This window comes from Panonychus citri, unplaced genomic scaffold (genome assembly GCF_014898815.1).
Source record: "Panonychus citri isolate SS breed McGregor unplaced genomic scaffold, ASM1489881v1 Contig00099, whole genome shotgun sequence".
Taxonomy (NCBI): domain Eukaryota; kingdom Metazoa; phylum Arthropoda; class Arachnida; order Trombidiformes; family Tetranychidae; genus Panonychus; species Panonychus citri.
The window spans coordinates 479,889-497,549 of NW_026515504.1; the positions used below are offsets into that span (position 1 = coordinate 479,889).

At 32.2% G+C, this 17,661-nt stretch overlaps 4 protein-coding genes across 4 annotated transcripts in view; 1 reads left to right on the plus strand and 3 right to left on the minus strand.

Annotated features, from left to right (window-relative positions):
• Positions 1-1,983, minus strand: part of LOC128388459 (sodium/potassium/calcium exchanger 1-like) — a 35,883-nt gene extending 33,900 nt beyond the window's left edge. Inside the window, exon 1 of the mRNA XM_053347855.1 lies at positions 1,054-1,983. Within this exon, the coding sequence (XP_053203830.1) occupies positions 1,054-1,898 (845 nt within the window). The 5' untranslated portion in view covers positions 1,899-1,983. The remainder of the gene's footprint in view (positions 1-1,053) is intronic.
• A 4,191-nt stretch (positions 1,984-6,174) lies between these two features.
• On the minus strand, positions 6,175-8,021 carry LOC128388419 (nuclear receptor subfamily 2 group E member 1-like). Its single transcript, XM_053347808.1, has 2 exons — positions 7,798-8,021; positions 6,175-7,585 (listed from the first exon to the last, which is right to left on the minus strand). The coding sequence occupies exons 1-2, from the start codon at positions 7,899-7,901 to the stop codon at positions 7,138-7,140; spliced, it is 552 nt and encodes a 183-aa protein (XP_053203783.1). The 5' UTR covers positions 7,902-8,021; the 3' UTR covers positions 6,175-7,137.
• Positions 8,022-12,503: 4,482 nt separating this feature from the next.
• On the plus strand, positions 12,504-15,489 carry LOC128388428 (forkhead box protein N4-like). Its single transcript, XM_053347819.1, has 5 exons — positions 12,504-12,925; positions 13,177-13,324; positions 13,475-14,402; positions 14,549-14,772; positions 14,932-15,489. The coding sequence occupies exons 2-5, from the start codon at positions 13,279-13,281 to the stop codon at positions 15,051-15,053; spliced, it is 1,320 nt and encodes a 439-aa protein (XP_053203794.1). The 5' UTR covers positions 12,504-12,925; positions 13,177-13,278; the 3' UTR covers positions 15,054-15,489.
• Positions 15,490-15,664: 175 nt separating this feature from the next.
• LOC128388429 (26S proteasome regulatory subunit 6A-B) lies at positions 15,665-17,655 on the minus strand. The gene is made up of 4 exons (XM_053347820.1): positions 17,495-17,655; positions 16,990-17,295; positions 16,796-16,905; positions 15,665-16,696 (listed from the first exon to the last, which is right to left on the minus strand). The coding sequence occupies exons 1-4, from the start codon at positions 17,528-17,530 to the stop codon at positions 15,877-15,879; spliced, it is 1,272 nt and encodes a 423-aa protein (XP_053203795.1). The 5' UTR covers positions 17,531-17,655; the 3' UTR covers positions 15,665-15,876.
• Between the last annotated feature and the right edge of the window lie 6 nt (positions 17,656-17,661).

Genomic DNA, 17,661 nt, shown 5'->3' on the forward strand with positions numbered 1-17,661 from the left:
AAACAATTTACTTGTATTCATATGTGTGAATAGGATGAACAGTCCATGCAAATTAATCATTTCTTGATCCAATACAGTTTAAATTCATGGTGGAAACTTTCACCATTCACATTATCAGGTAACCTTGACTTTGTTCATCAGTTCAGTTTCCATCCATGAACAAGAGGTATTCTTATTCAGTTCAATTTATGGCGATGGTATTATTATTATTATCATCACGATTATCATGTTTAACTGAACATGAAATTTTCATTCAGAGACAGAGACGGAAAAATAACCAGACTTCATTGACATCAGAAAATTCATCATCATGGTGATATAAAAATCATAATGATCATTAGTCTCACCATTATTATTGTACAATTAATTGATCACGTTGGTCAATATTTAATGAATGATAACAATCAATTTCATCACAATAATAATAATCATCATCTTAATCGTGATGATAAGAGATATAAAGATATTTTCTTAATCATCAATGAGATTCAATGAACAAGATAATTACTAAATTGCGATGGTGATAAACAAATCAGAGTAATAACAAGATCAAGTCTCTTATCATTATCGTAAATTCAACTAATGAGAATGATGAATCTTAAATGTCCATGATACGAAAATGACACAACTGATAAGTATGAACTTCGAATCAGGAAAATGCAAAGTTTACAGAATTTCTTTGTACGATACCAATTGAATTCTAATTCCAAGAATTTTATATTCTAAATAACTGTAATTACACTTTCATAGTTATGACAATAATGATCATAAAAGTGATAATAGTCCAACTGTTAATAGGACTTTGCTTCATGGCAATAGATTCAATTTTCATGCTGTTACCAAAATGTTTTTCGTTGACTGAATATTATCAATGAACTTTCAGTTATTGGGAAATAATTGGGCTTTAAATGGCCTTTGGATTGTTTTTATTTCCTTTGAGTAGATTTAACTTTTTAACTCGTTTGTTGACCAATTCAAGTGAAAATTTGGAATGAAATTTTATGGCTTTTGAGCAGTGAATTCATGAGGAAGAGAGAGAGAGAAACTACTTACCATGTTATCCATGAGTCTTTGAAACAGATCATCAGGGATAGTAAAGTTACTGAATAGAAGGTTACATCACGAAACAATGGATACCAGGTAAGTTTAAGGGTTTCCTTGGCAAAGACTGCGCACATTGAGAGGACAAAGAGTATATTGAACACTGCTGAGCCAACAATGGTTCCAACACCAACATCATCATGACTTATGAATACTCCGATAAGGGAGGTGAAAAGTTCTGGAGCAGAACCACCAGCAGCCATGAAAGTTGCCCCGGCGACATCTTCCGATATCTCAAGTTTCTCAGTGATAATATCCAATGAGGGGATGAAAAATTCATCACAAACAACAGCCAAAGCCATGAACATGTAGATAACTCCAATAATATGTAACACTATGAATCCTGATTGTTTCTGTTCAAGGGTAAAAAGGTCATTCGGAAACATTGGATCTTTTCTGATCTTTTTTGATGTCTCAATATCCTCATGATCATGATACTGATCATCATCACTCTTATGATTATCACTTTTTCCCTTTGCATCAATTTCTAAAGGTAAACGTCCCAAATGATTTTCCTCTTGATCAACTGAATCAATTTCAATCTTATTTCGTCTCAATGGAAATGTACAGGTTCCGGTTAACATGAAGCAAGAGACAAGATAGATAATTAAACTAATTAAAACAAACGGGATAACAATTAATAACCGATGGAAACGTTTTAAATGACAACGTTGCCTTTTTCCTCCGGGCAATTGATTAGATGAATCAATATCTGGACAATTAACACTTCCATTGGAACTGAGTAACTTTCGTATGCTGATTGATCGTCTCAACACTTTGTAATTAACAATCGACATTTTTTTTCCTGATGATTCCTTGATTTAATTGATGACAATTTATATTTTCACCATAACTGTTGAACGAGAAAAACAAAAATTAACTCAATCAATGTAACATGATTATAATGATTGAAGCTTAATGTTAACTAGAGATGGTGCCACTCATATAATCAACATGATTAACATTTAATCACAAATGATTAAGGGTAACAATTATCAAAACTGACTGTATGGTAATCAATGAGATAATTGTTTCAAATTGTTTGGGAGAATCAAAAACAAAATCAATCTAATAGTTTAGTTATCTTACCTGGTTGTTAAATTGTCAAGTAATCAGTTGATAAAATAACTGATTTAATGAGAAATCAAACTGATTAGTTGACTAAATTACAGATAATAATTGTTAATCCAATTGAACTGGTTAATCAATATTTTTGTAAAGCTTTAAACTGTTCAGTTGAAATGACATGTTATCATGAATTCACTGGACATTGTTACATGAACAAGATTGTTTTGTCATCTTATTAATAGTAATTGTTGTTATTATTTCATGATTGTTGTTGTTGTTACCTGGATGATTACTCTGATTTTCATGGTTCCATCTCCAGCCAGGTCAATCAATATTTATCATCCCAATGTTTCCTCTCATTAATTCCCACTCTTCCCCATTTTCCTCTGTGAATATTTTAGATAATCTAATTTCCTTACTATGGATTCACTAATAACAACAACTCAATTAAAATGATATTAAAATTGTGGCAAAAAAATTGATTGAAAAGTAAAAATGAAACTTTAATTGTTTCACCAATCGATCAATCAATTTTTTTTTCTGTTGCTTATTCGTTACAAATTTGTTTTAAATTTCACCAACTTAATTCAACTAATCAAGTTAATCAAATATTCTTGTATATTCCCTTAGACTGACCATTGTTTGACCAGTGTAACAACTTGAATGATGAGAGATGAGAAAACTTTGACAAGAAAAGTTGAATTACTCAATCAGTTACATGGGAAACTCATGATGCCATCTACATATGAATTTATCAAGCAAAAACTTTGTTCTAATTGCTCGAAAAAGTTATTAGAACTTTTTGTTTTGTTTCTTTATTTCCTCTTGGATTCACATGGAATCAAATTGATAAGCATCATTAAACTTTCCTAATCAACACAAACTGTTTATGTGAACTTAGCCTTAGGGTAAATATTAGATTGAAATTGTTATCGTTTTCTTTTTCAACGCCGATCATCATCATCATCAGTTGATCATCATTATCATCAGCACTTAAGTAGGTACCAATTGTTAGAAATAATACTTGAAAATAAAAAAGGTTCACACTTTTGATCACCATTGATGATGTATAACAATCACATCGATAATGATGATGATAATAATATCGATATGATATCGGTGTTGAAAAAAAAACGCTCCAAAAGTAAATTGAAAAGTTTAACATTCACTTTACCATAATAATAACAATCATAATGTGAGTTAATATGGACAAAGAAATTTGATACATTGAGACAAAATAATGGTCACAATCAACCTAATCATCACCAATCATCATCCATATATTTGTGATTGATACAAAAGTGTTTGATTAAATTGCAGTTTAAAGCTAAAAACTGACTCCAGGCTATTACAGCTTATGAATAAGCGTTTATTGTTACCATTAGCATTATTATGATCGCTGGTGAATAATTTGTTTCCAAGGATAAATTCATATGTAAGTACCTATGGAAATAAAACTGTACTGTGCATTTGAAGAGACTCCATGCTGACAGCGATTTGTATTTGTACTAAACAGAGAAAAGGAGATGAAGTTTTCGGTTTCCGATTTATTGTTTTCATGATAACAATTGGGCTTCTCTCAGTGGATATTACATTGACGGATAACAATGTGGTTTTACAAACATTGGCACAATATTACAATGTTACAATGGATAAACGATTAAGTGATTCGAAACAAGAAGAGCGTTAAATTGGCCGAAAAAAGTGCTAATAAGAGGATAGAAAGAGAGATAGAGAGATAGAGAGAGAGGGAAAAGTTGGGAAAAAATAAACTTCGAAATCAAATTGATACATTTGATTGTTTGATTTGTAAATTGTTTATTGTTCAATGTGATATAATGATGAACAAATTGTTATGTTACTTGTTCAATTTGTTTGAGATATTATTGAGATTTTAATTTTTGATGGAAATATTATCATTTTTTTTTTCTTCGCTTGATTTGTTGATTGTTGTGTATTTAATTTCCGTTTGTTTTCATGATTATTATTATTCACATCAATTGAGATGATAATTGTGCTTGTGTCTGTTTTGAAGACGATGTTGAAAAGTATTAGAAAGCAAAAAATCAAGTCCATTAGTCGATATAATCAAGTGATGATGTTAGTATTTTGTTGATAATGGTAACAGAGGAAACAGTTAAAGGTAGTAGATGATTTGATTGATAGATGAACTAGTTGATTAATGTCCATTGATAAAGAGAGTTGAGAGGATTTTGTCCCTATGGAGACACCTAATTGAAGGATCAAATAACAAGGGGCTAAAGATGAATGAGAGAGAGAGTAGGAAGGGGAGGTGATGGTGATGTGGAGGGAGAAAGGATCATATAGAGATTACAGGGAGGGGGATAAAGTTGGATGATAAGAGGTTAAGGGAAGCCAATAACACGGTTTTTGTTATACAAATGCAATCGATGGACCAATGTCAATATGTTGATATATACACACAATCGATTTAAATCAGGAGATCAACAAGAAGAGAAAGAGATGATGAGAAAGATCCAAGGGAATCAACATGATGACAAGAGGGCTCATTATTAACTCGCTTCTTCTTCTCATCATCATCATCACCTCCTACTTTATGATCGGACTCTTAATAAGAATGGGGGTGAGAGAGAAAAAGACGGGTTGATATTCATGGGCTAAAATAAAAGTCGAAAGGCAGTTGGTTATTCTCCCTTGATCTCTCTCTCTCTCTCTCTCCCTTTTATCATCATCTCCTTGATAGGATGATGAGAATATGATGTGAAAACATAATGAAGTCGATGATGATTGTGATGATTTAGCACACGCCTCCCAATTCGTACTCTTTGCCTTCTTCTCGTCAAAAAGCCTTGTTGTCAGAACTTTATTATTCTCTATCATCGTTTTTTTGATCTTCTCTCTTTTTTCGCTTCTTTGCCACACATAGAACACAATATATTAATATACTTATTGTGATGACAAAAGTAAGCTCCATTTTATCATCTCTTTCTTTCTCTCTTTCTTTTTCCGCTTTGCTCCTCCTACTGTCAAATACACGGATATTGAGGTGATAAGGAAAAGGAAATTGGGGAATGAGATGGTTTCTTAAACCATAGATATACATAATAATAATGATGATGAAGATAATCTCAATAATAGTAAATATACACAATGTATACAAGAATATACCTCAAGAGTAGTAAGGAGAAAGAGAGAAAAGAAAGAGATGATTATGGTGAAAGTCGGACAAATAGAGTCTCATTCGTTAAGTCACTGTGAAATAGACTGACAAAGATGATAATGATGACCAAGGATGATGAAGAAAGAAAGAGAAAGAAAGAGATTTGTAACAAAGGGAAAGATTAATTTTAAATATGGTAACATAATAAGTTAAGTCTATTGAGAAGTTGAATACAAGTGGTTGCAAATTTTGTAAATATCTTCTCTCTCTCTCTCTCTCTCTCTCTCTCTCCATCCTCATCTTCCACCTTCTCATCCTCTGTCTTTTTTACCTCTCTCTCTCTCCTTCCCTCCCTCCCTCTCTTTCTCTCTCTCTCTCTCTCTCTCTCTCTCTCTCTCTCTCTCTCCTTCTCTCCCTCTCTCTCTTGATGTCCCACCTTCTACGAAAACCCACCCCGCTTGTCCATCTTTTTCTCTTACCAATCGAAAATAATTGTGGAAAATTGTTGACACATGATGGGATTAGAATTGAACAAAAAATATTGTTTATCATTTATACTTTTCTCTTATGCAGATTTTACCTTTTATGCCCAAGAGATAAGGTCAAGAAGATGATTATGTTTGGTGATGATGATGATGAAAGATGAAGATGACGATGACGAGGATAAGATGATGATTTTGGTGGTGGAAAACAAGAACAACAACAGAGCGAGAGAAAGAAAGAAAGAGAGAGAGAGAGAGAGAGAGAGAGAGAGAGAGAGAGAGAGAGAGAGAGAGAGAGAAAACTGTATGAAAAGGATGAGAATGATTAGCTTGAGATAAATCGAGATGCTCATTGATCCGTTTTAATAAATAGTAACAACGGATCTTTTAACAATGTTAATTCCTCAATATTATCTTCGGCATATTATCTGCAATTACTATTTAGAAGCTATTTAAACTACTACTGTATTTGATTACAATAAATTCAAATGATCAACTTTATTTTTTATTATTATTAATCAGTCAACCAATTATTTAATTGGAGGGAGACTTTTAAATAACAGATTACAAGTCACGTTAATGGTTAACAAGAAGTGAAGAAGAGGAAAAAAGTTTATTCACTTTTCACACACAGAAAATCATCTCCCACCCACAAAACCATAACGGTAATCATTCGAGTCCATTATGATTCAATTGAATGATCATTTTTTACATAATATATATACATACACACACATTAATATTTGTATTTACCTGTGTGTGGGAATGTTTTGATTAGCAAATTTACAATCAAATTAAAACAATTACAAAAAGAGAGAGAGAGAGAGAGAGAGATGAGAAGGTCAATGAAGATGAAAATGTTGGCGGGTCAATGAAAACATATGATATATTTTTCTGGATAAAATTGATATTCATCATATTCAGAAATCTAATGATGATGAGGTTGTGATATCACCGGCGATGATGATGATGATGATGATGATGGAGGTGGGAAGCCATGTCTTCCCTGTCAGCTGATATTGTCTAATCAACTACAAATCAATTCATCAACTTTATCAGGAGATTATGGTGACTTGAATATAACTTTTATCTCCCAATCTCAGTGATAGTGTTTGAAAATTCACTTGGACTTTGAAGGAGGAAAATAAAACCTAATTTTCTGTAGGTAAAAATTTTCCAGGAAAATTTTTTTTTTCTTCTTCATATTCTCCAGTAGCTCTGAAAATATGGCGGTGGTCATTTGATTTTTGTCTGTTTGACCTCCGGTCAATAAGCAGAGGAAGAGAGATAGAGAGACAGAATAAGATGGGAAGAATGGTCAAAATTGAAATTGTTCAATATTCATCAATTTTGTAGGTGAAATTCATGAGAAAATGATGATGGATGTTTATTTCGGAATAAACATAAATAGCTAGATGACATGGGAATCCAAGGGTGACACACACATGGAAAGAGTAAAGGTAATGAAGGTAGGGATGAATGATGAGGTGCTGGTAACACCGGCGGGGGTGGTAAACGATTGTAATTGTTTATCAGATTTGAAACGAAAGGTGATTCCTTGGATTGGAAAAAGTTATCCTGCCCTTGTCTCCGTTGGGTTGAATTTCGAGGACCCCGTTCATGTTGAACGGCATCTTTGTTCATTCCCGCTTCCACGCACTTTTTCAACCTACAGGCTCGACACTGATTCCTATGAATCTTATCCACTGGACAGTTATTATTATTAATACCACGAGCTTTACAGGTATACTTTCTATCCTTTCTTATTGATCGCTTAAAGAAACCAGCACAACTGAATCAACACAAAATTCACAATGTTCACATTTCCATTGATAACAATTAACAACAAGGTGACATTTCAAGATGATGATGATGATAATGGTAGAATCCAAAGGTGATGATGGTTATGAAGAGATATGAGAAGAAACAAAAAGAAAATTAGAATTCCAATTTTAGATTAAATTGTCAATTTATATTGTTCGTGTTCGTGGTGATATTACTTACCCGTCACAAGCATAAATGCCATAGTGTTTACCCGATGAATGGTCACCACAAACTTTACATGGTACATCCAATAGAATCCGACTCGATTGATTTGAATTATTCATCACATCAGAATTAACCAGAGTCGAAATTGATAATTGAAATTGACACAGGGATGAAAAGTTATGTTCTGATTTACTATTTTCTTGTTTTCGCTCCCTCTGCTCTCTTACTACCTTTTTCTCTCTCTCTCTTTCTCTTCTTTCACTCACTCGCTCGCTCGTTCGCTCTTTCTCGTCTTCCATCATTTGTCATCATCTTTTCTTTCATTTTTCTCTTTCTTTTTCATCCTATACTCTTTTACTCTATAGTAATATTTTTCGTTTTTTCTTTTGTTTCGATTTTGTTTCTCCAAGTCAACCCAAGGAATTCCTATTCTCCCGCTTATTTTTTTTCTCTCCTTCTTCCTCAGAATTATCACAAAATTCAAAATTCAAAATTCTATTCTATTTTTGTTTCCTTTCTTGACATAATTCTTTCTTGTGGTTACCTGATATTATATTTAGACCTTTCTTTTTACCGGTTAATAGATATTATGGACAATAGGTTACGATAAAGTTCAGATCGTATTACTCATTCACCATTCAATGTTTCAACTTTCTGATGATTTGTATATATATAAAACTTTATCAATCAATGAGAAATTGTTATCCTTATTGATAATCTTTAATCCATCTAAAGATTAATGAAGGAAAGAAAAAAAAAGTAAACAAATTTGAATATTCAACAGGTAGAAATAGAAGAGAAAAAAAAAGTTTTCGATTCACTTTTTTTACTTGACATCGATTGGGAAACGATTACCAGGTAATCACCTTTACAAAGTTCCAATCTCAGTTGATCATCAACCTTTTATGGGTCAACTAACAATCCAAAGTTAAACACAATCGGTTGGTAATTTGTCACTCACAACTTATCATCACTTATATAGTATCAACATAATATTTAACCTGTGACCTGTTAACTTAAAAATCAACAACCTCTTTTCTTACATAGAGACCCACACATAGAGAGAGAGAGAGAGAGAGAGAGAGAAACTCACTCACTCATCCACAAACTTTAAAGTGAATTGAAAATGGACAAACAATAGTACGAGATTGAGAGAGAGAGAAAAGTTCGAACAACGAAGCAAAAGAATAACAATATTTTCGCCAATACAATTTCGAATCATAATAAATATTAACCTTCCACCTTCCACCCCACCTTCTGGTTCCTTGTTTCCTCCTCTATTCTATAGCCTATGATAGTATTAACATTGGTACTAGTTAATAGACACTTGAGCACTTTAAACCAATACACTAGATTCCGTGTCAATGTAATATAATGATTGATACACTGAATGAATTAAGGAAGAGGAAGATAAAAAAAAGAGAGGGAGATAGAGACACTCACACTTTAAGGAGAAGGACTTTTGAAAAAAGTTTATTGAAATATTATCATCAAGTGCTTATCAAGTGGTGACTATTAACAACAATGAGCGCTATTAGTTTAAACGGCGATGACATTAATATGATAATATGTTTGTTAGTGTCACAAACTTATGACAATCAAAACAGCAAAGAGGAAACAGGAGCAAAGATGATTGAATATTGTCAAGGAGAAGCAACAATTTACCTCCTTCAATTGATTACAATTAAAAGTGAGAGATATGATGATGAGATTAAATGTTAATGATAATCAACGATTTACTTTTCTCTCTCTCTCTCTCTTTGAAATGAGAACATGAATTTCTAAACATAATCTATCTCTCTGAATTCATTGAATCTCCTACTTGAGATGATGAATTATTATTTTACCGACAATAAGATTCTGGATGAGGTCGAGGTAAATGTGCTCGAAAAATGAAATTAGGACAAGAAAATTGTCACCATTGTAAGATGATTATGGAAGATGAAATTTATCTTCCATTTTTTTGTTGTTGTTCAAATACATAACATTTCAAGTGCTACTTAATCACAATGAACTTTATCCTATTATCATGATGATTATGGATCTAAAGTAAAGGTCGTCAGTACAATTGAAAAGGTTGAAAAGAGTTCTAACATTTAGATTGATTAATAATAGAATTTAATTATGAAAATGAATTCATCAACTAGAGAGATGAAACTTTCATGATCAGATGATGAAGGGGAGAGAAAAATATTCAATCAAAATAAGTTAATCGGATAATCTGGAAAACTTTGGTTTCCATGGATCATCATTAGTAAATCACTGGTCAGTATTATCATTAGCCGGATAATATTGAGGAATTAACATTGTTAAAAGATCCGTTGTTACTATTTATTAAAACGGATCAATGAGCATCTCGATTTATCTCAAGCTAATCATTCTCATCCTTTTCATACAGTTTTCTCTCTCTCTCTCTCTCTCTCTCTCTCTCTCTTTCTTTCTTTTCTCTCGCTCTGTTGTTGTTCTTGTTTTCCACCACCAAAATCATCATCTTATCCTCGTCATCGTCATCTTCATCTTTCATCATCATCATCACCAAACATAATCATCTTCTTGACCTTATCTCTTGGGCATAAAAGGTAAAATCTGCATAAGAGAAAAGTATAAATGATAAACAATATTTTTTGTTCAATTCTAATCCCATCATGTGTCAACAATTTTCCACAATTATTTTCGATTGGTAAGAGAAAAAGATGGACAAGCGGGGTGGGTTTTCGTAGAAGGTGGGACATCAAGAGAGAGAGAAAGAGAGAGGGAGAGAGAGGGAGAGGTAAAAAAGACAGAGGATGAGAAGGTGGAAGATGAGGATGGAGAGAGAGAGAGAGAGAGAGAGAGAGATATTTACAAAATTTGCAACCACTTGTATTCAACTTCTCAATAGACTTAACTTATTATGTTACCATATTTAAAATTAATCTTTCCCTTTGTTACAAATCTCTTTCTTTCTCTTTCTTTCTCTTTCTTTCTTCATCATCCTTGGTCATCATTATCATCTTTGTCAGTCTATTTCACAGTGACTTAACGAATGAGACTCTATTTGTCCGACTTTCACCATAATCATCTCTTTCTTTTCTCTCTTTCTCCTTACTACTCTTGAGGTATATTCTTGTGTACATTGTTTATATGTTTGTGGTGGATCCTCGATTTTACGATGACAACTTGTGAATTAACCCTTAGGCAACATCTTAATGGACTTTTATTAGTGACCATGAAGTACACTGAATAACGAATATTGAAAGGGACCTCATAGTAATTGCGATACCATTAGGTTAAGTTTTATTTTCTTTATTCTTCCACTAAATCCTTAATTACTCTACTTTAAATCCTAACCATTTGCACTTAACTTTCATTATATTAATACCTTTCTTCTTACTCCCAAGAGATTTTAAAATTCTAAAATCACACAATCATATCACCATAATCAGTGACATTTCCGGATAAATTCTGACACTAAGACAGAGACACATCGAGCCTTCAGTCTACGATTCTATGGAAATTTGAATGTCCATTATCATCATAAACTCTTCACCTACTTTCCAATAAGTAGCTCAACTAATTAAAATTCAATCTAATCTGAAAGTTAAATTGTCCTTTGATCCACCAAAATCCAGGAATAATATTCAACCAATCATCACCAGAGAATGTCCGAAAATATCTGAGATTCACTGAAATAATCATGACTAAAAAATGAACAATATAAACGATAAATCAACTTCCAAAACATCAACTGTAATTATCAATGTTAACCCAAAGTTTTTCATCAAAAATAAACAAATACGATTCTCATGCTAAACTATAAACCTCAAGTTCCAACACCAAAATAATCATTCGGATAAAGAAAACAAAACTCAAAGAATAATAAACAATCAAATTTAATTAATGGGTTAAAACTTTTTCACAACTCGAATCCTTTATTTGCCGTTCGAGGGACAAATGAGCATTTTCACCACAGAATCGGTTTCCAGTATTACTGAATTGAAATATTCAGGTTACATGAGCTTATTTTCTAATATTTTTCACCAAGTTTTCGAATTTTAATCTCGACATTTATATTATTCATCAGATTCCAATCTCCGTTACGATCTTACATATCTTATCCCTCGAGTCTTTGGTAAATCAGAAAATCGGTAAGCGGATCCACGTGCAAATTTCATCCCAGTTTAAATCATCTTCATCATAATTACGATGATTGCAACAATTGAATCGAAGGTAAATTCATTGATTAATTTTCGAAGAGCAAAAAGTTTGTTTGTTGCTCGAAAAAATCCAAAAAAAGAACTTTTTTCCACCAATAGATGGCACCAGTTTCGTTTTCTCCAAATTTCGAGATTGAAAATTTCATTTCGATAAAATAATTTTCGCTTCAACTGATTAAACAAAGTGTATATAAATTGTCATGTGAACAAAAAAAAAGATCCAACTTGGCCCCAGGGTAAATATTAGACTCAAACTGTTATGGTTTCGTTAACACTTCATCATCAGCACTTAAGTAGGTATCAATTGTTAGAAATACTTGAAAATAAAAAGGTTCACACTTTTGATCACCATTTAAGGCGATGATAAATGTATCAACAATAATAAATATCGATAATAAGAATGATAATTTAAATCGATGGTTTGAAAGAAAGAAAAAAAAATCGATAGAAAAATAATTTCTAATTGACAATTGAAAATCTAAATAAAAAGGAAAAGCAATTGGATACATCGAGAGACTAATTAGATAATCAGATGATGTGATTATGATCACATGAGATTAGTAAGCAAATCATTAAGAGCGAAAGTGTTTTAATTACAAGTTATGCCTCCAACTGATTCCAGTTAATGAATAATCGTTTATAGTTAATCATTATGATCGCTGGTTAATTGTCCGCTTGGACATTGTAGTCCTAATTGTCTCCCTCTCTCCCTCTCTATCTCTATGTGTGTGTCTTCATCTTTATCTCTTCATCTCTTAATCTCTTTCACTCTCTCTCCCTCTGTGTCTCTCTCATTCTTTGTCTCTCTCTCTCTCTCTCTCTCTCTCTCTGTCCTTTTATCAAATTACTAATTTAACAGAATAGCAACTTGATTTTAGTGTTAACTATTTAATCATCTAGAAAAGACAAGGTGTCATCATCCTCATCATCTAAAGTCTAATCATCAGGTGAAAACAATAACAACAAAGAAAAAAAAAGAAAATAGAATTTTCATTTTTTTCTTTTCTCCTTTCTCTTAATCCTTTTTCCTTTTTCTTTAATCTCTCTTGTTATTATTATTGTTTATTTCGTTTTCTCATTTGCTTCTTCTCAGTGGTTTTCTATATTTCTTTTGTTTTCTAATTAATTTACATTATCTAATTATACATAATCTAATGTTTGACTATTTTCTTCAACTCATTTTCTATTCTCTTTACAGGTTTTCACTTTCATGGTGAATTAATCGATCACCAATCATCTTCATCTCATCATTTTTCTTCATCTTTTCTTATTTGTTACTCTTTGTTTTCTTTTTGGCTCAATGGAAACGAGATATTATGATCACAAAATGATGATGGATATGAAATGTAAGTTGAAATTTTCTATTCTCCCGCTTTTGAAAAATTCTTTTCTTCCATTTTGTTCAGTAGCTTATTCTTAATTCTCTTGGATTTTTTTTTGTTTCTTCTTCTTCCCTGTCGGTGTTTTTATCCTTTCCCTGTCTTCGTTTTTTTTAGCGTCCCGGCGATCGCTTTCTGACATTTTAGCGTCAGCTGACAACGAACCATTTAGACCTTTCTATTTACCGGTTAATAGGTATTATAATTGTTACTGTGATAGTTGTTCAATGGACAAAGGTTACGATAAGTTCATCAATTCATCTGATCGTGTTCCTGATTCACCGTTTATGTTTCAACTTAGTTCATCAACATTATTATCTCAAGCTTCATCTCCCTCACCAATGGATCAAGTTTTACCTGTGAAGGTTGATAATTTTGACCAACTTGATGACCATTATTTTGAAAATTGTGGCTTGTTTAATGATTTTACTCTTGAATCAGAGTTTATTGTCGATGGTGGTGATGAGAATGAAATCAACGAAAATGTCAAAGAAAATATATCCGTTGAAAGTTTACTTCTAAATGGTTTAACCTGTTCTCAATTGTCAAAGGATGGAGGTGATTCCTTGATTCGTTCACAATCTTTATCTCAATCCCAGAGATCTCAAAATTCACTGCAAAAATCTCAAGAAAATTCAAATGTTCTTCAGGTAAAATCTTTGGACAATTCAATTCTATCCAGTAGCTATGAAAACTATTCACAGCCTTTGGTCATCGCTTCTCAAAGTTCCTATCATGGGCCATCTTCATTTTACAATTCATCATCAAATTATACATCTAATTTGACACAATCGGATTCACAACTTTCCCAACAAAGTCAAGAAGGTAATTGTTGCCGAAAACATAAAAAGTATTTTGAAAAATTGGCCAATAAACCAGAGAAACGGATTGACCCTGATTTCGCTCTTGATGTTGATTCTTTATACACATCAACTCATAATGGTTACCTGAAGCCTCCGTTCTCACATAATATGTTATGTGCCTTAGCGATTTACAGTGAGCCCACCCGACAACAAGAAGTTTCCGGTGTCTACAAGTTCCTCATGTAAGTACCAATCTAATTGTTACCTGAATTTTCCAAGCAAAAAGAACAAAAAATGAAAACCTTTTCCTTAGAAACACAAGCTAATCTTTTTCTATTCTATTCCATTTCATTTTCTTTTCTTTTTTCTCTCTCCTTCTAATTCACAGGGAATGTTTTCCATATTTTCAAGATGCTGGTCAACATTGGAAAAACTCATTGAGACACAGTTTAGCTACTTGTGATTGGTTTGAAAAATCTGATCATCCGAGAACCGCCAAGAAAGGTTACAAATACACCGTTGCCGCGAATCGGATGAATTGCTTGAAATGTGAGATAAAGAAACAATGTATCACCGATATAACCAAACTTCATTATCGACTCTCAGGACTCTGTAAGCATGATAATAGTTTAATTCTTTAAACCAATTTAACCTAATCAAATAATCTTCTCCTCATTTAAACATCAAACAAACAAACAATTTCTTTATTCATTTGTTTGTATAAATAAATTAAATTATTTTTCTTTTTGTATTAACTTTTCTATCTTATAGATGTTTGTGATTACCTGATTAACATGGGACTTTTGGCTTTGAATCAACATAAAATGGCTGAACTTCAACAGGCAATCAGACTTAATGATAACTATCATTTATCATCATCAAATGAAAATTAACTGGTGACAATTATCACACACAAAATTTATCTCTTTTACCATCGAATATATTTTTTATTATAATCGCAACAATCATATCTCACCATCGTCATCATCATACAAAAGTCGGAATAATTTCCTATATAACTCACCTATTTCTCTCTCTCTCTCTCATCAAATATTATCAACACAAATCTATTCTTTTTTTCTAGATTATCCTCTATTCTAGAGAAATCAAATTTACTTTTTTTCTAATCACTCAACCCCAAAGATCCATCACCAATCTCATATATGCATATACGACTGGAAACGCTATACAGTAGCTTGTGTTTTTTAAGCCAACAGTTAATCCCTTTTTGTTAATCTTTTGTTTTCTTCCAAAATAATTATTTCCCTTTGTTGCAATTAATCATTTCCACTGCTGAAGAAAAAAAAACCAATATATTTCATCAACTGATTGCCATTTATTACATTCAAATATCTAAGCTTTTCTGTTGCGTTAAAATCAATATATTTTTTGATTGAAAATGTTTATTAAAAAAAAAAGAAAAACTTTTCTTTTTGTTGTCAAACAAAAATTCAAATGTTTAATTGTTGTTTTTTCTGATCAATTGTGTAGCCACACAATGAGATTAATTTTAAAATAGATTAATTTAATTAGAGTAAATAACCAGAATCATATCTTTTTGTTTAGTTATTTGTTATTAGAATTAACAAAAGAAGCGTTTTTTTTTAATGAGCCTAATAAGGAATCAGACCATTTACAAAGATTAAGAATTTTCTCTTTTCATTTTTAATTTTTGTTTTTATCCGACAATTGTGATGATAGTGATTAATTATTTGATTAGGCGTAGTAATTGAGATTAGTCTTCTTTTTAGCCTGTACCTCCAAAATGGCGTCCATAAAATCTTCGTGTGTTACTATGGATGCATTTCGACGTAAGGCAATCATACCCGCCTCAACACAAACCGCTTTACATTGGGCACCATTAAAATCATCTGTGCATCGGGCTAATTCCTCGAAATTAACTTCATGGTGAACATTCATCCTTCTAGAATGAATTTGCATTATACGTGAACGAGCTTCTTCATTGGGATGAGGGAATTCAATTTTTCTATCCAAACGTCCTGATCTAAGTAAAGCTGGATCAAGAATATCTACTCTGTTGGTAGCGGCGATAACTTTAATATCAGATTGTGAACTAAATCCATCCAGTTGATTTAGTAATTCCAACATGGTTCGTTGAACTTCCCGATCACCAGCTTTCTCACTGTCAAATCGTTTGGTACCAATGGCGTCAAGTTCATCGATGAAAATAATGGCAGGAGCATTTTCTTTAGCCAAAGCGAAAGCATCACGAACAAGTTTCGCTCCATCACCAATAAACATTTGAACTAATTGGGGACCCGCAAGCTTAAGGAAAGTTGATTTTGTTTGAGCAGCACAAGCACGAGCCATTAAGGTTTTACCTGTACCAGGGGGACCGTAAAGTAAAACACCTTTGGGAGGTTGAATTCCAATATTTTCAAATTTCTCTTTATGGGTCATTGGTAAAACTACTGCTTCAATCAATTCTTGAATTTGTTTATCTAATCCTCCGATATCATTATATTGTTCAGTTGGACGTTCATCAACCTCCATAGCCTTGACTCTTGAATCATACCTGAAGATTAGTTTTAGAAAAGAAAATGAAGAACAAAAAAACAGAAAATTAATCAATTGTCTAGTAAATTGTTTGAAATTAGAAAAATGTTAAACTCACTCAGCTGGTAACGTTTCTAAAACCAGATATGAATCTTTGTTGACTCCAACTAAATCACCAGGTTTCAATTTTTCGGGTTCAACCAAACCAATAACTGGTAAAAAGTATGTCTAAACAATGGATAAAAAAGATACAATTAAAGTTAATTTTATTTCTTAATTCAGACAATTGGAAACTTTTAGATTGACATTTACCTGTCTGGTTGATGTTTTTATCACAGCCGATTTGCCTTTTCTCTGAGAATCCAAATCAATGTGACCACCATCTTCTTCCTGTTGTTCCTCTGAGTCTAATAATTCAATGACACTTGATACCAGGTAAGGTAAAGTTTTATTAACCTTAATCTTTTCAGTGTTTTCTTTAATCTTCTCCTTTTGTGATTGAAGCTCATGGCTGATTCTCATAACCTCACTTCTCATAATTTTAATTTCATTATCCAACAATCGGGTTCGACTAATAATGTCATCATTGGACATTTTCATGACATCTTCTCCAACCATCTAAGAATATGAAGAATTAAACAAATAATTGAGATAAAAAGAATTAATAACACAATCAAATTAAAATGAAAACATCATTTAAATAGTAAAAAAAAAGAAATGCTTTGTCATCCCGGTTCAATAGGATGTGACAACATTGTAAACACAACAAACTAAACCAAGAAAAACTAAGATACCAAATAGAAATTAAACCTCTTACCTCAATATCTTCCATCTTAGCATCAGCGTCAGCCATTATTGACACAATTTAAAGTTAATTAACTAATTAGAAGTGATAATAATTAAGGTAGAGAAGGTAAAAAAAATTAAAGAGAAAATTTTTCAATCAAATTGATGAAAATTCTGAGCGAACATCAGCTCCACCTG

Coding starts and splice junctions, on each gene's coding strand:
- LOC128388419 (XM_053347808.1), bottom strand. CDS start 7,901: ATGAATAATTCAAATCAATCGAGTCGGATTCTATTGGATGTACCATGT. Junction 7,586..7,797: donor GGCATTTATGCTTGTGACGG/GTAAGTAATATC, acceptor GTGTTGATTCAG/TTGTGCTGGTTTCTTTAAGC.
- LOC128388428 (XM_053347819.1), top strand. CDS start 13,279: ATGGAAACGAGATATTATGATCACAAAATGATGATGGATATGAAAT. Junction 13,325..13,474: donor AATGATGATGGATATGAAAT/GTAAGTTGAAAT, acceptor CGTTTTTTTTAG/CGTCCCGGCGATCGCTTTCT. Junction 14,403..14,548: donor GGTGTCTACAAGTTCCTCAT/GTAAGTACCAAT, acceptor TCTAATTCACAG/GGAATGTTTTCCATATTTTC.
- LOC128388429 (XM_053347820.1), bottom strand. CDS start 17,530: ATGGCTGACGCTGATGCTAAGATGGAAGATATTGAG. Junction 17,296..17,494: donor CTAAGATGGAAGATATTGAG/GTAAGAGGTTTA, acceptor TCATATTCTTAG/ATGGTTGGAGAAGATGTCAT. Junction 16,697..16,795: donor TTAGAAACGTTACCAGCTGA/GTGAGTTTAACA, acceptor ACTAATCTTCAG/GTATGATTCAAGAGTCAAGG.